The sequence below is a fragment of the Alligator sinensis genome, unplaced genomic scaffold (assembly GCF_000455745.1).
Source record: "Alligator sinensis unplaced genomic scaffold, ASM45574v1 scaffold1608_1, whole genome shotgun sequence".
Lineage (NCBI taxonomy): Eukaryota > Metazoa > Chordata > Crocodylia > Alligatoridae > Alligator > Alligator sinensis.
The window spans coordinates 4,387-25,911 of record NW_005843397.1 but is presented as its reverse complement, the minus strand read 5'-3'; the positions used below and the strand labels follow the sequence as shown (position 1 = coordinate 25,911).

General features: G+C 52.7%; 1 protein-coding gene across 1 annotated transcript; it reads right to left on the bottom strand.

The window, feature by feature from the left end:
• Nucleotides 1-55: 55 nt before the first annotated feature.
• Nucleotides 56-20,893, bottom strand: LOC102370285 (NACHT, LRR and PYD domains-containing protein 1b allele 2-like). The gene is made up of 11 exons (XM_025195089.1): nt 20,764-20,893; nt 19,897-19,980; nt 19,573-19,655; nt 19,326-19,387; nt 15,421-15,644; nt 14,000-14,253; nt 9,607-9,735; nt 8,706-8,847; nt 7,874-7,915; nt 7,305-7,558; nt 56-306 (listed from the first exon to the last, which is right to left on the bottom strand). The coding sequence occupies exons 2-11, from the start codon at nt 19,958-19,960 to the stop codon at nt 277-279; spliced, it is 1,284 nt and encodes a 427-aa protein (XP_025050874.1). The 5' UTR covers nt 19,961-19,980; nt 20,764-20,893; the 3' UTR covers nt 56-276.
• Between the last annotated feature and the right edge of the window lie 632 nt (nt 20,894-21,525).

Sequence of the window (21,525 nt, the reverse complement as noted above, 5' to 3'; positions counted from 1 at the left end):
AGGGAACCAGTGGGTTGTGAGAGACAGACAGCTCAAGAGCCAGGAGATCCACTCCACACACGTAGGTTTATTTAGCAGCTAAGTGCACATGCTCATAGCTAGCAATGCACTAGTCGCTGCCAGTGAGTCCTGCTCCCCATCCTACTGACCAGGCAGTCCAGGGTCTGGTTTGGACATTCAGGGCTGTGGTTTCATCATCCAGCAGTTCAAGGCCTCTATGTTCCCAAACTGTTGTATGCCTTTTGGTCTTTGTCCATGTAACCCTTCTGCCAGGCATCAGTTGGCAGCAACAAGAGCCCAGTTCACCTTGGGGGGAGAGCAGGGGGGTTGTTACACAAACTTATTATCTTAGCTAGAGCCCCCATGCAGGAACCTTGGGAAATCATTTCTGCCTGGGTGTTCCCATGTGAGCAAACTGCCCCACTCCCAAGCAACAGCAAACTATAAGGGGATTTGTTAAAGGGGGAAAGGGCCAGACAGATGGAAGAGCCTGCAGTCATCAATCAGTGCCCCCTCAACTCACTGCTAACAGTAGGTTCGGGGTTCTTGCTCTGTCCCAGGCAGTGTGCACGGTGCGGTCTGTAGAGCTAGTGCAGCTCCTAGCCCAAGGTTTCCCTTGTCTCCCTGCCGCTGGGCCCTGCTCCGCTGTTGTTCTTTGTTGCAGCCAACCATTGCTGGAGCAGTTCTAGATGCAGGCTCAGCTCTTTCAGGATCTGGGAAATGCAGGCTCCTACCTGACCTGCCAGCACCCTACCGTACAAGCTCTTTAGGACCCAGTGGGTAACAGGCTCAGACTGGACCCACTCAAGGAATCCATATATCACCAGCTCTCAGCCCTCTCTGGTTGCGTGGTAAAATGCAATGCCATCCCAATCTGGAGCCCCCCCTTATGCTGCCTGAGCTGGGGATCCCCTCCTCTTAGAGTTGCACAAGTCATGGTGAGCCCTAACCTCTCAGCTTCATTCACTCAACTTTCTGTTACTGTATCAACCCCCTTAGGAACTTTATAGTGTTAGAAGGCAAGGCCAGAGCACCCAAACCTGACTGCCCTGGCCTTTTATATTCAAAATGTTAAAAGCAGTTTGAACATCAACGAACTGGAAGATGGGATGGGTTACACCCTCAGCAAATTTGCAGATGACATCAAGCTGCGGGGAGGAGTAGATATGCTGCAGGGCAGGGCTAGGATTCAGAGTGACCTAGACACATTGGAGGGTTGGGTCAAAAGAAATCTCGTGAGGTTCAACAAGGATAAGTGCAAACTCCTGCACTTAGGACAAGACATCCCGTGCACCAGTGCAGGCTGAGGGCTGACTGACTAAGCAGCTCTTCGGAAAAGGACCTGGGGGTGACTGGACAAGAAGCTGAATATGAGCCAACGGTGTGACCTTGTGGCAAAGAAGGCTAATGAAGGCTAAGAAGACAACCAACTGATTGTCTACTGTTTACGTGCTGTTGCATTGGTAGGAATGTTGCTAGCAGATGGAGGGAAGTGAGTCTTCCCCTTTATTCAGCACTGGTGAGGCCACATAACTGGACGTCCCATGTCCAGTTATGAGCCCCCCACTAAAGAAAGGATGTGGACAAGGTGGAGAGTCCAGCAGAGAGCAACAGAGATGGTTCAGGGGCTGGGGGCATGACTTGTAAGGAGAGGCTGACCCCTCCAGGCCCCGTGTTCTCACATTTAGCCACAGTTCTCCTTGAACAGCCAAGCCAGGAACAAGGAGTCCTGGCTCCCACTCTTATTCCCCCTGCTCACGTCTGACTGGGGCACTTGTCCAGAAGAGTGTCCCGCAGCTTGGAAGAATCGTACTTGATAAAGGACCACCTTGAGACAAGGAAAACTTGTGTGCATGCCACCCCTCCCACCCACACGCTGCTACTGTAGTTCTCTTGGTTTGCCTCGAGGATTGCAGCCCAGCTGCAGAGGTGGGCACAAAGCAGAAGCTTCACTTTGGAGTACTGGGGGTGGGGGACAGGAGCAGGCTCAGATGTAGTTTCTCTCACTCCTATGTCAGTCACCCTTGTCTTCGTAGTCCAGACTGTGCACGGCCTTGATGGAGGACAACTTGCCAGAACTTGGGATCCATGTGATGGCAACGGGGAGACCAATGTTTTCTATGGAATCCTGCATCTCTTGAGCATTTGCTGCTGCCACAGTGAGGTGGTCTCCTTTCTCTAGTGTGGCCTTCAGCCTCTCCAGTTCCTTTTGGGTTATATGGGGAAAGGCTTCAGGATTTAAAGCAGGGGTGGGCAAAATATGGCCTCATGGGCCAGATCCAGCCTGCCAGCTGATTGGATCCAGCCTGCAGGCTGGCACCCACCAACTAATTGTATCCAGCCCCGCCAGTTGCTGCCCCTGCTGAGCTCACATAGGGCTGAGTCCCACCTGTGCCTGCCTGGGGCAGCAGCAGACACAGCTTCCAGGCAGGCTGCTGCTGCCGCTGCCCAGGGAACTGCTGGGTTCCCAGCCTCCAACGACTCCTTCTTCTGGCCCTGCTGCAGCGCTGGGAGCAGCAGGGAGGGAGGCGAAGTTCCAGCATTGAGGGGAGTGGGGTGGGCTCTGCCTGCACCTTGGTTTGGTCCTGCTCAAGTATGGCTGGGCAGGGGAGCATGTGGATGGTGGTGGGGGACATGAAGGAGCTTGGATACTCACGAAGCCTGGCTGGACAAGCACGGAACTGCAGGTGAGGTAGGTGCAGCAGCAGCAGCAGTAGCAGAAGCCAGCACTGGCTTGGCTGTAGCCCTCAGGGCAGGTGTGGGACAGAGACCAAGAGAGCTGAAGAGGCCAGGTGCAGCTGACCAGTTGGCAGCCTAGCATGGCTAAACTGTGCTTTGGGCCGGGCAAGACATGCAGACAGACCCACACAGACAGACACAAACAGCATCCAGCAGAGAAGTGGAGGGGAAGGGGCAGGGGGCAGAGGGAAGGGGCAGGGGTGGGGGGTGCTGACCACTTTAGGCTGGGACTGTCTGCACCCTGCTCAGTGCCGCCTTTTCCCTGGGAGTCACGTGATGCCAGCATGCCTCCTGTTGCCCACTGGGTGGGCAGGGGAAGCAAGGTGCACACTGGTGTTGTGTGGTTCCCAGGGAAAAGGCAACAGGGTGCCGAGATCCCCATCCCAGAGCAGGCAGCCCGCCTCTGCCCCATGCACAAATCAAGAGGGCACATGTCCCCGCACACCTCCCCCGGGGGTGCACGCTGCAGCAGGAAGCCACATCCCTGCCCCTCTGGACAAGCCACCTGCAGGGCACAGGGACCCCAGGGCCCCATTCACTGTCTCCAGAAGCCATGTGCTGGCCATGTGGCACCTCCACTGCCCACCTGGTGGGGAGCAGGAGGCACACACGCCATCATGTGGCTCCTGGGACAAAGGCAGCAGGGCAAAGAGCCCAACATGTGAGCAGCCCACCTCTGCCCCACACACAATTTTGGGGGGCACATGCCCCCCATGCCTCCCCTGGGGGTGTGCACTGTGGTGGGGAGCCACCCCCCCCATTCTCTGGACAAGCTGCCTGCTGCTCTGTCACACGACCTGCCCCAGCCCCGGGGCCCCTTCACCCCAGCCCCTGCCCCACTCCCTCCCTCACTGTGGGGGCCTTGATCTTCCCCCCTTCCGTCTCCCCCCAGCCCCTTTGCCTCAGGGGTGGGCAAAAGGAAAGGATCCCAGACAGGAGTCACTCCCTGGATGTTTTCAATGAACTCTTCAGATTAAAAGTGCTTCTGAGTACAGTGCTCTGTACTGGGTCTACGTGACACTACGCTATAGTACTATAGTAAAAACACCCCCCCCACACCAGCCCCCCCAGAGCCTACCATTGATATAGGGCAGGACCTACCTGATCTGGGGTTCCTTGGCAACCTGAAGAAGACAAGCAGAAACCCCTGGCAGGACAGAGGAGTGATGGATACCCACAGTGGTGTGGGGGAATGACAGAGACCCTCCCCCCATGGAGCAACAGAGATCCCCGGTGCTGTGCAGGAGCAGCAGAGACCCCCAGGAGAGCAACAGAGACCCCTAGGCAAAGTGGTGGAGACCCCCAGGGGCATGGAGTGGCAGAGACTCCATGGCACCATGGAGGAGCAGTGGAGACCCGCCAGCAGTGTGGAGGAATGGCAGAAACTCCCAGTGGAGTAACAGAGACACCCAGTGGCATGGAGTGGTGGACACCCTCTTTGGAACAACGGACACCCCCAGCAGAGCAAGGGACCCCAGTGGAGCAACTCAGACCCCTCTGGCACCATGAAGGAGCAGCAAAGACCCCCCCCCCCCCAAGTGACATGGATTACCAGAGACCCCCAGCATGGCAACAAATACCCCCAGTGGAGCAATGGAGACCACCTGGCACCATGGAGGAGCAGTGGAGACCCCCCAGCAGCTGGAAGAGTGGCAGAGACCCACAGCGGAGACCCCCAGCGCAGCAAGAAAGACCCCTGGAGGTGGCATCCACAGCAGCATTTCCTAGCAACGAAACACTCTCCAGCATCAAGGCATAGTAACTCCTGCGTGGCCCTCACTAGCCAGCTCTTGCCACTTTGGCTATCATAGGTGGCAGAAGCCCAGGAGAAGGCAGCAAGCCTTGCAAAGAGGAGGACACGGACCAGTGGCATGAAGCTGCAGCAAAGTACCTTTAGATTGGATATCTAGAAAAACTTCTTCACTCTGAGAACGGTGAGGCAGTGGAACAGACACCCAGGGAAGCTGTGGACTCTCCATCACTGGAGGTGTCAAAAAGAGGACAGCTACTGGTCAGGGATGATTTAAGTATAGCTATGTCTACTTGTGTTAGGGTATTTTTAAGCCTTTTCAGAGGCACTGAGTGCTGCTACAGCTGGGGACTTGAACTGGGGTGTGCCATCTCTCCAGCTAGGAGCAAAGCCAGAGGTCTTGCCCTTTGTTCAGAGTCAGACCCATCACCATATTTGGGGTCAGGGAGGAATTTTTCCCCATGGTTAGACTGGCATATGGACTGTGGGGGTTTCTGCCTTCCTCTGTAGTGGGGGTGTGGCCTCTACCCAGGAATCTCTGGAGTGTGTACATTATATAGACAGATGGACTAAGCCCTTTTTATATATATATAAAAAGGGCTTAGTCCATCTGTCCGTCTGCCCGTAACGCTCTTTAAATGTGAATAGCTTGAAAACTGTAAGAGATTGAACATTTGTGTCTTCAGAGAAATGTCTTTGCTAAACCTTAGCATTTGTTTAGTGACCCTGTCAGGATGATCACAGCTTCCAGAATTGGGGAAAATGTCAGGGGCCAGGGCTGTTTCTACTGAGCTCCTCCTGGGAGCCCAGCACAGTGGGGAAAGTAAAGGGAGGGGCCAGCTGAGGACAAGCAGGAGCCGGGCAGAGGCACGAGGCAGTGGTTCGCCTTGGCTCAGCTGACTCAGGGAGACCACTATTTGTGCTTCAGACTTAGGGAAGCACCCCAAGTTCTGGAAGTGGTTCAAGTAGCCTCAAGGACTGCTAGGCCTGTGTTTCCCAGAGGGCACAGGTCCCCAGTCAGTCCAGACTCTGGGTGGTGGCAGTGGAAACCCCAGGCTAGCGGGTGTGCTCCAGCAAGGGGGTCGGCCGGACGGGACGCACCCCAGGGAGGCACTCGGAGCCTGGAAGGTGGTCGGGCGCAGGGAGGTGGGTGACTCAATGCAGGAGCGCCCCCTACTGGCCCGCCACACAAGGCACCCAGGAAGAGGCTACCCCAGCCTCTGGAGGCTGCCTCCCCAGGTACATACTGAAAGATTAAATCACGGCAGATGAGCGATAGGAGTGAGGGGAGACCAGGGAGCATGGGCAGGCAGGTCTGACCACTTGGGGACACCAGACAGATTGCCTGAGCCTGTCACAGTCTGTCACCAACACTAACCCTCCCCATTACTCACTGCACAGCTCTGTTGCCCGCTTCCACGTTACACTAGACCATCTGGGTCCCTTGTGTATGCCTGTTCATCATGGGTCTCACCCCATCCTTCTCCAAAGTCACACCATTGCTGTAGCCGGACAGAAAGGGAATTTCTCTTTCCAGAGCCATGGAGAGAACCCAGGTGTCCCAGCTCCCCACTTCCCCAATCCCCAGATCCCACTCTCTCTCAAACCAGGGGTGGGGGGGGAGAAGCCAAGAGTCCCCACTCTTGGTTTCAACCACCAGACTCCACTCCCCTCCCAGGACTGGAGATGGGACTCAGAGCCCTGACTGGCCATGTTACTCTGGGTCAAGGACATACGGATTAAATGAGCCTCCGTTGGGGCAGGGGCTGGCTCTTGCAGTGGGTGTGTGCAGCCCCTGGCACAATGGACTTCCAATCTCACTTGGTTCTGACCTCTTAAAAGGTCATCCCCCGCTTTCCAACTGGTCATTGTTTTCAAGAGTCAAAGGATCCTTGCCCTGTACAGGGGCTTCCAGCCCCTGTGACTTTAAGAGACCAAAAAGGTAGCGTAACAGGGCTGCAATCAGAGGGAGGGTGGAGCAAAGCAAAGCAGCAGAAGGAAAAGAAATACATGAGCTGCCAGGCCAAAGATAATGGCTGGGAGCAAGCTGCACCATGCGAGGGAATGCTGGGCAGCGCTCCAGACAGGTCATGACCGCAGGGCAGGGGGCAGGCTGCTAATTAGGCTAAGAAGAAATCCCTGTGCATGGTGAGAAACCTGGCACATCTACACGTTGCCATACAACGATGTTGTTACTGCGCCGTGCTTAAGCATCTTCCTTTTGGAAGTACTAAAACAAGGTGCAGTAATTACCCATACTGCACCATACAGGTGGCACACACTTAAACTTCCCCACTGCACCACCGAAGCAGTGCGGTATAAGCAGGGAGCGTGCCACTACTGCAGTGTAGCTAGTGATCACATGTAGACCCACGTGATTGGTATGTCACTGTAGGGTGACATGTAGATGAGCCCCCTGTACTCAGGGGGACATAAGCCCAGACCCTGAGCCAGGGCCGCCAGCTGGGATCCAACCTCTGGAGGAGAGGAGCTGCTAGCAGCACAGGCTGCTGGTGGATGCTGTGGGCCTAGGAGAGGCACCATGAAGGCCCACACTGCACTGTCCCAAATCAAATACCAGGGAGTTTCTCCAAGGTGAAACTTCCCTGCCCCCCCCAGTTTTTAGAGCCAGCAAGTTAAAACTTCCACCAATTCTTTTGTTTGAAAATGTCCAGGATAAAAAAATGTACATATATAAAAAAAAACAGGTCTACTCAGCCCCGAGCCCACCCTCAGCACCCAGCATGCTGCTGGCACCCTCCCAGGGTTTGCGGCTGTCAGCACATGATGCAGCCACAAGTGCAGGTGAGCTCACCACCTCACTGAGCTCTGCCACAAGGTGCTTGTGTTGGACCTTCAGGGCCCGGTAGAGAGAGTCTTTGCATGCCCTGTCCCAGCTGGGCATCAGGTCATACAGCCTGCGCATCTTGTCCTGGTTGGTGGCCCCAGCCCTGATTCTCTGGTACTGCTCCTCGTCCAAAACAGGTCCGTAGAGTTTGTCCAGGAGGGCATCCACCACCGTGACACGCTGGATCAGCTGCTCTCGGTGTCTGTCAATGAAATGTGGGTCTGCAGAGAAAGCAGGGGGAGGGGAGGTGGAGGGCACATGTGAAAATGCAGTGGGTTTGTTGCCAAAATATCTCTGCTTCTTATGTTCCCCTGGAGTCAGGGCTTAGGGGGTGGCAAGCCCCTGCTGGCAACCCATACTGTGCTCCCTGCCCTGTGCTTCCTGCCCGATCTTCAGCTCTGCTTTCTGCTCCCTGCCGTTTCTGCTGCTGTGCCCCTGTCCCCTCCCTGATCTTCCATATTCCAGCCCCAGAGGCTGCCCATGCTTGTGGCACCCCTTAGCTATGAGGTAGTGATGCCCCATGAGCCCCTACTGACCTGCCTGCTCCTCAGGTGATGAGCGGGCTCGCTGTATGTCCTCTGGAAGAGAGCAGAGAAGGGGGGAGGGTCAGAGCACAGGCAGGGGCATTCAATGCATGTTGATGCTTTGGAGGGCCATAAAGAAGCACGATTCCCTGTGCGTGCTGCTTTTCTGATGAGCCTCCCGTTGAAGGTGTGAAAGCCCTGATCTAGCCACATGCACTACTGTAACGTGGGGCGGGTGGGCAGGGTACATGTCCCAGGTATCACCCAAGGGAAGCAGTCAGAAGTGGGGGCAAGGATGACTTACCCCAGGGCCACTGCCTACCTTAGTGCTGTCTGCTTTCTGCTCCCTGTCCTATGACCCCTGCCCCAAACGTTGCACTGCTCAGCTCTCTGCTTCCTGCCCTGTAACCCTGCTCCATCATCTGCTGTGCTTTTTGCTCCCTGCCCTGTGCTCCCTGCCCCAATCTGCCACTCTGCTTTCTGCTCCCTACCCTGTGCTTCCTGCCCCATCTGTTGCACTGTTTTCTGATCCCTGCCCCATCCTCTCAGCGTCATCAGCTTCTCCGCTTTCTGCTCCTTTGCCCATCTGCCACTGTGCTGCCTACTCCATCATGAATCTGCCTTGTGCCAAACATAGAAGCAGACTGTGGCACTGGTGACATGTGTCATGGGTTGGCCACCCCTGATTTAGATGATGGCTAAATCAGGCCTGGAAACAGCACAGAGGCAGCTGGTTCACTCCTGTCCCCATTACTCACTGTGATGTTAAAAGCCCAGCCTCATGCCAAACAGAAGGTCGTTACTTGCCTTCACTGGTGAAAGAAAAGCATCCCACGGTTCCTACCTTCTCTCACCATGGCCTCCCAGAGAACTTCAGTGGAAGAAACTTCTGTGATATGGAGCTTGATGTTCATCTCCAGGTCCCTGATGTAGACTTCAACGAAGGGCTGCCTTCTCTCTTGAATTGGATAAGAGAACTTGAGTTTCTGAGGCAAAGACAAGAGCAGACTGTGAGGGAGGAGAAGCAGCCTGGCTGGTCTGGAAGCTCAATGAGGTCTTGAAAGCAACGACTGTAATCTCTTGCCTAATGCACACCTCCAAAAAAAAAATATAGACACCCATTTTTAGGAAGGCAATAGGTTGTAAAAAAAGACAGGCAAGGCTGACTGTGAGACAGAGTAAGACCTCCTGGAAACATAGGCTGTCCAGGAAGCATGGCATCCCAGGAGACACTTTGGGTGATGCAGGCAGGAGCTTCCTGGAGAGAATTTCTGGTTTAATGACAATGTTACAGTCCCTGAAGGGTGACACGAGAGAGGGTGGAGATGGGCTTTTCTCTGTGGCCACAGGAGCCAGGACTATGAGCAATGGTCTCAAGCTGCAGCAGAGAAAATTGAGGTTGGCAATGAGGAGGCACTTTCTGACCATGCAGGTGGTCCACCAGTGGAACAGGCTTCGTAGAGCAGCTGTGGAGTCTCCATCCCTGGAAGTTGCCAAGAGCAGGCTAGGCAGACACTTGGCTGGGGTGGTCAGTCAGGGACAATCCTGCCTTAGACAGGGGCTGGACTGGATGTGGTCTCCTGAGGTCCTGTCCAGCCCACGTTTCCTAGGAGCTCATGATCCCAAATGGCACCAGGATCTCAGCCCCCTCCCTGGAGCCCACCTGCCCTTCCTCACCCTCCAAAGCCCTTCCCAAGGCAAGTGAAGGCTTAGAAACCTCCATAGCAGTAAGGTGCACTGCTCACTTTGGGTAGTATCTCAGCCTTTGGAGAGCTGGCCACGGTGTAATTCCTGTCAATGTAGAGGGGGTTGTCAATCTGCGGAGGCTTGTCTAGAAGAACTGCGTTGTGCTTCTCCTCGTGCTCTTCCACAGCCTGTGAAGAGGTTTCCAAGCTCCATCACTTTGGTTAGATCAGTGATTCTCAACCTCTTCAGACTCCAGGCCCCGCTCTATGGGCTCCAGCCCCACCCCTGGAAAAATGTCAGCTCTTAGTTTTCACTTTCTTTGACTGCAGAAAAATATTAGAACAATTCTCTTGTTGCAATGGATTCAGAAAGAGCCCCCAGCAGGGCACGATACTTTGAACACTATGCAGTCCCACTTTGAAATCTCTGCAGCACTCTTTTATGAATCATATTTCCTCACATTGCACGACACATTGGGCACATCTTCACGTGCACCCTTAAGGCAATGTCAGGAAATTAACACCACATTAGTCGCCATATTTAAGGCACATTAAGGATGAGCCTTCATGTGCCCGTCCTTAATGAGTCTTAAATATGGCAATTTAGGGCAATCTGAAAGTAAATTTGATACCTGCATAAAGCATAAAGCAGGTATCAAATTTATGCTAGAGTAGTTAGGCGCTGTAAGCTGCATGTAGGTGCGGTATGGCCTTCTGTCAGCTGCGCCTGCCCAAGTCTGCCGGGCCACATGCTGCTGCCAAGCACCACCAGGAAGAATGGCAGCACAAGAAAAACCCATGACCAGGCTCAGCCCAAGGGAGCTGACACTGCCTCCTTCACCGGCAGTGTCTGGCAGGGAAGCAGGCAGCATCAGCTCCTTGGGGCTCAGCCCCAGCATGCTGGGAGCAGCACCAGTGGGAGAAAGTGGCACCCAGTGCTGGTGCCAGGCTGGGCACTGGGGTAGACCAAACCATTGGTGATGTGATTGGCCACTGCCGACACTACCAGCGGTGCCTGTGGGCTGTCACCACCTGCCACCTCCCCCCCGCTTGCCGCCGACACCACCAGCAGTGTCTGCAGGCGGTTGCTGATTGCCACTGGCTGTTGCTGGCCACTGGTCAGTGCTTGCCAACCCCACACTGCACCCCCGCTGCCAACACCACCACGGCCACCTGCGGGCAGTCACCGTGCCCCCATCCTCCGGGGGCACGCGTTGTTCATGGACCATACCCAGTCTGCCTGCTCTCTCATGGTGCGGGGGGAGCCACAGTGCCGGCTTCTAAGGGCGACTGAACCTGCCGCTCTCGTCTGCTGAGGACCGGCTTAGGGCCGCAGCCATGAGGGAGCCGTCCAGGGTGCTGACCAGGGCAGCCTGCAAAGCCCTTCACCCAGCAAGCCGCATTAAGGCGCCTTAAGACACTCATATGTAGACACCTGCCTAATGCGCCGTAAGGGGCATTGCCCGTACAGTGCATTAGGCTTAATTGCTGGTTAATGCAAGTGTAGATATGCCCAGTGTTCACCCCTGAACAGATTTCAAGGCACCCCAGTGTGCCATATCATCCTGTTGAGAATCACTGCATTAGGCATGGTACCCGTTTATCCTCATTGCTCTCCACTGTCCTTTCTCTGATGCCACAATGGGTCTAAATTATTTCCTCTCGTTTTCACCTGGGTTTTTTTGAGTTTTGAGCTAGCGGAACATTTTCCATTGGCACTTTTCTAGCCGGTGGAAAAATGGGTTTTCCTGCAGAAATGAAAGGTGTAGTACAAGGTATTATCTTTCATATATATATTTCTATATTTCTAAATCAAATTTTTCCTAAAGGACGAAGACCTAGAAAAAATTTCAGAGTGAGTGTGAGTGTACACTCCTTCTATAAAGTTACTTCACAAGAACAATAGTGAAAAAAATCATGTTTCCCATTTCTGCTAAGTGGGGAAAGAGACCTCACATTTCTCCTGGAATAAACCAACAGAACCAGGAAGGCAAGAGCAGTGAACATGGGTGGAGCTTAACAGCAAACTGATCAAAGAAGGGAGGGGATTTTACTATCTCTCTGAAGCATTAACATCCAAGTTATCCAACCATTATACCGAAGAACAAAGTGCAACTGTACAGACATGCATGTCCATGTTGCCCTGGGATAAATCCTAAAGATTCCCAGATAAGGAGCCAGGAACAGTCTATGCTGCCATATTCCCACGTACATCTATACAGTTATCCCAGGATTGCATCTTTGAATCCATGGCAGAAAAGTGGCAGCAGATTAACCCTCTCACTAAACCCTGATTAGGAGGCTGATGTGCATAGCAGCAGTCCGAGGAGATTTTTTTTGTTCCAGAATGAACAAAGGTATAACTAAGCACATTCATGAATGCTTGAAGAACTGAGGCTGGGTGACCTGGGCTATGATTCAGCTGCCCCTCTTACATGAACAAGTTGCTATTTGGCTATCCTTTTCCCAGGTTTAAGGGTGAACATACTACCTTTTTGCTGGGCACAGAGGAGAGAGCAGAAGCCTGATAAAAGAGAAAGACTAGCCAAGAAGAGAGAGGGAAACACAGAAAAGGAGGTGGGAGTGTTATTCTAGGTCCTTGGGGCTTCCACAAATACCTCTGGGTTGATTAGACAGGAGACACCAGATCCATTAAACAAGCAAGTGGGGAATGAAGAGGCCAAGAACATGACCAAAGCATTTCAGTAGTGTTAAGAGATGGAAGGTGGGTGTAGCAAGGCCTTGATCCTTCACGCTCCTGCCCAGAGCAGGTCTTGTCCTATAGAGCCCCGCTTTGCCATCAGGCTTTTTGCCATCTGGCCCAGCTACGCTCCCCTTCCTAGTAACACAGGCAGAGGTTTCCTGTTACAGGGGCCAAGGCTACAAGATGACTGTGATAGTTGAAGTAGGAAAATGGAGTTATGCTAAGGCTTTTTAGCCATAGTCCAGACCTTCCCAGAAGTAAGCAAAAAATTGAACAGAGAGCCCTCTGTGGCTCTGTGAGATGCGAGTGCTGCAATTGGTGTGCTAGGTGAGCAAGGCACTATAAGGAATGTGGCTGGCACAGTGCCACGGGATTGGTGCACCAGATAAGTAATGCATGGCACAAAGCCACTTGGACAATTTGGGATGAAAAAAGTTATAAAAGTTATGGAAAAATAAAAAGAACACGTGTTTGTAGCCTGTTGTGACCCTGGGAGGACAGACGTGGCTGCTGGGTCCCTGCTTGAACAGCGGGGAGCCAGAAACTAAGATCTTACACACCCAGTGGAGGACCCAAGGCCTGGTACCCCCAAAGGTTGCTGCTGGAATGTCCAAGGAGCCACTTGTCAGGTTGTATTATGGGGAGGAATCCTGTAATATTGCATAGGGATTACTATTAAAGTTCACTTGATAGCACATGGGACAAGTTGCCATGTCAATCCTTCAGGGTCTCTGGCAAAAAGAAATCCTACTGGTAACAATATTGGGCTTCCCTTTTGCACTGCCCTCAAGCCTGATGACTGGGCAAGCCAAGGCTACATACTATATTTTCTAGCATACCACACCCTAAATAAGACCCATGCCCTGTTTCTGAGAAGGCAGAAAAGAGAAAAGCATTTATCTCCAGAGTTATGGGTGCATATAGTATGGACAGATAATCATCTGCAGCCCATTCTCACTCCCTTTCCTGCTCAGGAATAAGCTACCGTTTTAACTTTTTCACACCAAACTGCCAGCAGATCTTGGCTGCTCAGCCAAAATCTGAAGCTGTGGCTGCTGCTGAAGACTGGATCCCCTGAGCAGACTGTGAAGAGTGCTAAAATCCAGTCTGCAGGGCTGTGAAATAGGAAGAGAGAGGTCAGGACAACAGAAAGCAAGATTTCCAAAGGGAAGAGCTTGATTTATGGAACATGAAAACCTAAAAAATAAAATAAAATAAAAAAGGAGAAACAGTCGTTAATGCCTGCTGAGTGAAAATCAATTAGCAGGAATGAAGGAGATGAGAATGAGCCATGACTTCATGGCACATTGAGTCCCTCAGCACTGCCTAGGTGGAAAGGCTGCTGCTGCTTTATGGGCAGAGACATTTTCTGATGAAGACAGAGCTGGTGGAGGATGTCTTGCATTTGAAAGCTGATCTAACTCTACTCCAATGATGCAGTTGGTCCAATAAAAGAGATAACCCTAAGGAAGCCATGCCCTGCATAAGACAAACAGCCCAATTTTGGGAGCCTAGTTCTTTGGTGAAAACATGCGTGTGGTGTGCAAATGAATATGGCCCTTTTCTCAACTCCAGAGTACACATCCCAGCATGCAGGGTCTGCTCTGTCCCCATCTTGCCCTTCTCTGTGCTGGGGGGTGAGGTTTTTCCACCAGAGCTACCTTTCTCAATCCCTGTCTGGACCACAGTTGCTGGCAGACCTGGTCTCTGGCTTCTCCCAAACACATGTCGCTTTGAATTCTCCTTTACCTTTTCTAATGAATCATCACAGGGAATCACGTAGACGTGGAAGGTTGTGGGGGCACTCATGGCAGCATGATACAGCAGCACCTTGGAGTGGACTGGAATATGCTTAAATAAATATCTGAAAACGAGGCCCAGGCAGGAGAAGCTGGGGTTCTCCAGCACAGCATAGAACGGCTTCACTCTCGTCGGCTTCTCCAGGGTCAGCTCCCCATTAACGATGTGAGCAACATACATGAGGGAAATGTCAACCTCTCCACCTGTCAACAGATTCAGATAATGGTCAAAAGAACCTTTAGCCAGTGTCAGGGATGACTGCTGCCTGCAATTCATGAGGACATGGGCAGGACTCATTGGCATATGGATTACCCTTACTTTCCCCACATATGACATGCCCCAGAATATAACACACACCTTATTTTTTAAATGCAGAATAAAGAAAAAAAAGTTGTTCAAGAGTTATGACTGCATAGGGCAGGGAGAGAGCTGAATCTTCAGTGCGCTCACCCTTCCCTTTCTGCTTAACTAAAGCTGGAAACCCTAGCTGCTGCTGCTCCAGGGTCTCCAGCAGTGGGCCTATTTCTTTATGCCTTTGACAAGAGCTAAAGAGTCATCAGGGCTCTGAAATATGAGAAGAAAAAACAGAATTGGCTAGTATCTAGCAAAATCACCCACAGAAAAGTTACCTTGATTAGTGGATGATGACCACCATTATCTGGGGCAGAAAATCAGCTTCCTTACTTGACACACACATGCCAATTTAGGGGGAAAAGGTTTTGTATGTCAGAAAATATGATAACTTATAAAAGATCTTCTCTTACGTATGCACACCATGATGTATATTCGGGGTTGGTTGGTGGGCTGTATCTGGGCACTGCATCTGGCTTGTGGGCTTTGCCATGGTCCTGCACCTAGATTTGAGCTCTGTGGGGCCAATGGCCAGTGGTGGGAGGCTGTGCCTATGGCCATACCAGGGCTGGATCAAAGCTGTGCCAAGGACAAAGGCAGGCAGCCAGGTCAGGGCAGTGATCCTACCTCAAACCCCAGCCAATGCTTCCAGCCCATGGCTCTGAAGCCTTGCCAACCTCTGCCTTACTCTATGGCTGTAGAAAACAGTCTTTGTGGGATGTATAAAAGTACGGGACCCTTGTGTCCAACACAACTCCAAAGTTCCAGCTAGCAGCTGGAACCAACTTCCAAGGGAGGTGGTGCTGGCCCCTACCCTGGGGATCTTTAAGAAGAGGCTGGATACTTACCTGGCTGGACTCATTTGAGTCCCGTTTTTGTTTTTGGGGGAGTGGTTTTTTTTTTTGGGTTGTTCTCCCGCCCTGGCGGGGGGTCGGGCTAGAAGATCTATTAGGTCCCTTCCGACCCTGAAACTATGAAACTATGAAACTCTGATTCCGGCCCCTATCTTCCACCTGTACCTTTGAGGCACACAATGTGCGGGAGGTAAATGGCTGCTATGGCCCCAGCTGGTTCCACCTGGATGTTGAACAAGGGGCTGGCGACCACCCATCCCTGCAGCTGATGTGGCTTCAGATGCCGCTCCCAGGAGTCCCATTGGTACTCAATGGCCACCAAAGCCCTCACCTCAAAGCCCAGCGATGTTTCAGAGCATCGGTATGAGCCTGCCCTGGAGAAATGAATCCTGAAGAGAAGGAGAAAGAAGAGCAGGGTCAAGTTATGCTGCTGGGAACCATCTCAACTCCTGCTTTTATTCAAAAGAGGTGACCACCCTTGGGTTCATCCTAGATCTCAAAAATACATGTCTACTGCATTGTCTGGCACGCAATCTTTCCCCTCCAGGATTAGTCCCCGTGTTCTGCCCCTGGTGTTTGGATCCCCAGGTGAGAAGTGTCTGGCATCCTGATGGCAGGAGCAGATCCACAGGAGTGCAGCAGCGTGGCCACACTGCCATCTCTCTGCAGTGATGGACATGTGCTGGTGGACTCATCTCCTGTAGCCCTGGAGGGCTGGGTGCCCTGTAGTGTCAGGAGAGCAGGGGAGAAAAGGGGACCCACATGCTACTGTCACCAGATGGTGTGAAGGTGGGGAAAGCCTCAGGATGTCTCCTGCCCACCTCCAACCAGGGACTGTGGGCAGCACCTCCACAGGACCCCTGGTCCCTGCTCCTCACCCACCTCTCCCATCCTGGCCAACTCTGTGGACAACTAGGGGAGGGACAGGAGGTAGGAGTGCCTGGAAGGGTAAGTATCACCCAATGAGGACACCATCCCCAGCCCTTCCCCACCATCAGCATAGCTACCATCAGCTAGGCAGTAGATAGGCAAGGAGAAGCTGGGACTTGGCACTCTGTGCAGCTGCTCCTCAGAGCCGTGCAGCTGTATCAGGACATGGGTAGTCCTGAGGCTCCCGTGCCCCCAGGTCAGTTGGAGACAGCAAGGGTAGTGCACAGATCTCTGCTTCCTCCACCCTGCGGCAGGCCCTGGAGGAGAGTGTGGAAGGGCTGGAGCACTGGAGTGAAGGGGTGAAGTTACTGGAGCTGCGCACAGGAGTCTACCTGCTTTGGGGACTCCAACAAGTCCCTGATTCGTGCTGCTGTGGCCCAGTCAGCCCACTCAGGGGGCAAAGGGCAGGGGGGAGAGGGGAGGTGGAGGCAGAGAAAGCAGGCACTGGTGGCATCTCCTGCAACCTCCTTTTCAAATTCCTGGATCCTCCTATGCCCAATGGCCAGGAGTCCCACTGTCTGCTTGCTCTATGCTGCCCTTCTTCCAATCCGGTGAAGAAAATCCAGATTCCTTGCTTGAGGCACATACCTCAAGCTTGTAGGGCTGATTTTGTGGGGAGGGGCAGTGGGTGTGGTGAGTGAGTAAATATGGCAGTAGCACTTTTCTTTTTCTGTTGTTTTCATGGAATCAAACAATCATGGAAGTTAAGTGCTGGAAGGGACTTTGAATGATTGAGTTCAACCCCCCTGCTCCGGGCAGGAATACTGCTGAGAACAAAGGATCCTAGCAAAGTGTCTGCCCAGTCTCCTCTTGAAGACTTCCAAGGTTGGGGAACCTCCTTGGGAAGCCTGTCCTCCATGGGAAGTCTATTCCAGCTTCTGGTCACCCTTACCGTAAGGAAGTTCTTCCTTACGTACAACCTGAAACCATCCTCTAACAGTTTATCGCCATTGCTCCTTGTCCTCCCTTGGGCTGCCGCAGTGAACAGTTTTTCTCCCAGTTCCTGATATTTACCCCTTAAATACTTACAGATGGCCACCAAGTCCCCCCTCAGCCTTCTCTTCCCCAGGCAGCACAATCCCAGATCCCTTAAGGTTCCTCATAAGGTTTGTCCTCCAGGCCTTGATCATTCATGTGGCCATTCTCTGGACCCTTTCAAGATTCTCCGTATCTTTTTTGAAGTGTGGCACCCAGAACTGGACACAGTACTCCAGATGGGGTCTCGCCAGTGCTGAGTAGAAAGGAAGTATCACTTTCTTAGCCCTGCTCATGATGTATTGGTGAATGCAATCCAGTATGCTATTAGATCTATTGACTATAGCATCACACTGGCAGCTCATGTTCATCCTGTGATCAACCATAACCCTGAGGTCCCTTTCAGCCATTATACTGGCCAGGACATCTTCTCTGTAATCTGTATTCATGTTGCTGGTTACTTTTCCCCAAATTAAGCACTCTCCATTTATTTTTATTGACCTGCATCCAGTCCTGCTTTGCCCACCTCTCCAGCTTATTGAGGTCTGCTTGGATCTGCCTCCTATCCCCGAGAGTGACCACTTTTCTCCATAACTTAGCATTATCTGAATACTTGGCCAGTGTGCTTTCCACATATTCATCTAAATCACTGATAAAGATGTTGAACAGTACAGGGCCAAGAACCGAAACCTGTGGGACACCACTGGCCACCTCCTGCCAAGGTTATACAGACCCATCCACTAACACTCTCTGGGTTCAGCCCTTAACCAGTTCCCAACCCATTTGAATATGGACTCTGCCAGCCCACAATCTCCCAGTTTTTTTTTATAAGAGCATCATGGGAGACCATATTGAAGACCTTTTTAAAATCCAAGCATATGACATCAACCACTTCTCCCCCATCTAAGCAGTTCATTATTTGATCATAGAAGGAGATGAGGTTGGTCAGACATGACCTGCCCGCAATGCTGCCTATCCTTCAGCATCAGGCCTTCTGCCAGTCTCTCACAAATGGACTTCTTGATAATTTTTCCCAAAATTTTACCTGGAACCAAGGTCAAACTGACCAGCCTATAGTTTCCCAGAGCCTCCCTCCCTGCCTTCTTAAGATTTGATTGTATCAATCATGTGTGCAACTGGGTGCCTTCCCAGGGCTGGTTAGAAGTTGGCCTGCCAACCTGTTTCTGGGCTAACCACCCACTTCTCTCTCCTGCCACACCTTGGTGGAAAATGATTAAAATATTACTCAGGCAGGAGGCTTCCCTTTTCTGCCCCAATGCCAGGGGGTGCTATCTGCAACTCTGAACCTCCCCTACACCGCAGCCTGTGCCTCACAGATGGCATCTAATCTCTTAACGTCTCCGGCCCCACACTGGGTCCCATAACCCTCTAGTCTGGACCTCAACTAGATCCCTCCTAATCAGGCAACCTACTCTGGCCTCATTCTGGCTGCCAAGCTGCCTGCACTCTTCTCCCTCTCGGGTGTGGCCCCCCCAGGACCTTTGGCCACACAGGCCCTGGCCTCACCTCCAAGGCCAGTCAGAAGCCCAGACTGTCAGCCCTGGGCGTCCCTCATGGTGGGCCCCTGGCCCTTTTGACCCTTTTTGTCCTGGCCCCAGCACTGACCAGTCGAGGGTGCCTCAAGTTAGGCTTCTGAGCAACCAGCCCACACACTCCTACATGGGTCCACCTTCTTGAGCCCTACAATGGGGTTACCCACCCACTTGTGGGGGCTGGGGTTATCAGGGCACCCCAGCCCACCTTTCACCAGGGTGGTAAGTGGCCTGGCATTTCTTGGGGGGGCTGTCCCACCACGAACAGCCCCACCAGGCCACTCATGCCTGGCAGGGTGCAGTTTTAGGTCATGCCCAGGACCAGGAGCCTCCAAACCATCCCCATAAGCTCCTGCCCTTACCTCCAAGCTGCTCCTGAGCAGCAGCTCCACCAGCTGATGTCTCTCTCACAGCTGCCAGCAACAAACTGCTGCTTCACCCTATATATATCCTGGGTTTTGAAATGGCTTCTGTATTCAAGCACCTGGCTACTGCATGCTCCAGCCCTTAAAGTGGCTGGCACCAACAGTGCCCTGCCACAATGTGTGTCCTTAGAAAGAGGAATAGGGCATGGGGTTAGACACTCAGGGCAGCAGGCAACCCAGCTCTCACCTGTATGTATGCTGATAACTCCTTGGACCTGGAACAATATCTGGCTTTACTTCTAAAAGATCCTGAAACATAGGAACAAGCATTAACTTGGCCCCACAGGACTGTGGGGATTTTGCATGGATGAAAATGGATGGAAAAACAGAGGAGGGGGCTTTGGGACAGATAGAATGGGTATAGAGAGATGAATGATAGTCAGAGAGAGAGGGGGCATATGGAGACTGATGGGTAAAAAACATACAGTTCTCACCTCCTCTGTCTGACAAAACTGGCACGTGTGTTTTCTCCGCTGACCTGTAGTGGAACCTGCTCCAGGTACTTCCTTTTCTCCCACTGCAGAGGAGAGAAAAAGACTTCATGGAGCACAGCCCAAGGGGAATTATTTCTTCTCCTGCGCCATTGCTCTTTGTGCTGGGGAACAGGGCGGGATGTAGACATGTGGGAAATGGGGATGTCTAAAACTTCAGGTTACCATATTTCCTTGCACACAACGCACTTTTTCTCCCAAACCCGGCTCCTGAAATTTCAGTGTGTAAGACTGTAATAAAGATTAAAAACCCAGAGGGGCGCTTACCTGGGGCTAGACATGCACGGGGCTGGTGCGAGACCCTTCTGAGCTGCAAGTAAAGTAGGGGCATAGCCTTCTTTTTCCTGGTGCCTGGAGGAGACAAGAGAGAGTCTGAGAAGGAAGTGGCAGAGTGGAGCTAGCTGTTTTGGAGCCACAGGGTGCTAGGCAGGGGAGGAATCTGCCTCCCCAAACCAGGAGCATACCTGGAGGGACTGGGGCAAGAGAAATCTATAATCTCCTTCTCATCCCAGGGGTCTTCACCACTGCAGGGGAAGCCCTGCACTGCCCTACCAGAGAAGCCAGGTAGCACAGCCAGAGCCAAGTATCTGTGGGGTGACACTAAAGGAGTACTTGCCCTTTGCCCCGTAGCATAGCAGTGCGGGGAGAGGAGAATGGGGCCCCAGGGCAGCTCCCAGGAAGCTGACACCACATGGCTGCCTTCAAGGTGCAGAGCATGGAGGCAGGGGAGACTCCCTTTCCCCTCCCTACCTGGCTTGCCATGCTTGCAATGGTTCCCACCCCCAGGCACTGTTTGAGCTCGCTACGCCTCTGCTCCATGACATCCCCCAGCTTCAGCATCTGCTCCCTTCCTGTAGTCATTCATGGCCCCGCCTGTCCCTGGGGTCCCATGTCCCCCCTTTCTCCCACTCCTGCCTTGTGAGTGTGATGAATTAAGTGAAGTCTGAGGGGAGACTTCATGACCTTCCCACCCTCATTTGCTCTGATCCTCTGATTGTATCTAGACACAATGCTGGAGCAGGACTGGGACGGCAAGAGGAGTCAGGGAGTGGGAAAGGCTTTGACCTCCATCACAGGCAAGGGGCAGATCCTTCAAGGTGAGCTCGGGGTTGGCCCCTTCCAGAGGACATGTACCCTCCAGCTCTCAGACAAGGGGGGAATTCGTTTCTTCCCGGCCTGGTAGAGATGGTCCTTCTGCCCGGTGTCCCAGCTGGGCACCAGCTCATACCGCCCCTGAATCCTCCTCTGGTTGGCCCTGCATGATGCCCCAGTAGCGGTTCTGGTCCAGCAGACCTTGGCACAGGTGTAAACAGCCTGTGTGCACAAAGGAGGATCCTTGGTTCAGCCACTCCTGATGCTGATTGACAAAAGGTTCCCCTGAGAGAAAGAGACATTGAGAAAATTTCCTTTCCTTTGGAGTGGCCAAGCCAGGTAGCAGCGTGACCCTCAGGGGCAACTCTGGGGGCTTTTATTTTATCTGTACAAGTACAAGAGAAGGCAAAACAAGGTCTTCCGAATGATACACCTCTTTATTGGTATAGCCTATGGGGTAACACGACCCAGAGCAGCTACATGCAGCAGAGAATACACAGACAGACCCTTGTTCTTTCCTGGGGTTGCCATATTAGCATGCAGAGTCACCCTTGGCCTCTTTATCTCATTTCCCTTGAAACTGCCCCTCACCATCTGCTGCTCTCAGATGCTGATTGTTGTGATTGAGGCTGAGCTGCTGCTGGGATCAGAGGATCTGTAGAGGAATGTGCGGAGATGCCCAGCACAGAAATGAGGGGTGAGCGGTGTTCGGGACTCTCCAGGAGAGTGGCTGGAACAAAGTTGCCAGGGGGAGCTCCAGAAACAACTTCACCTCGGGGTAACCAATTTATTCCCAACACCCGT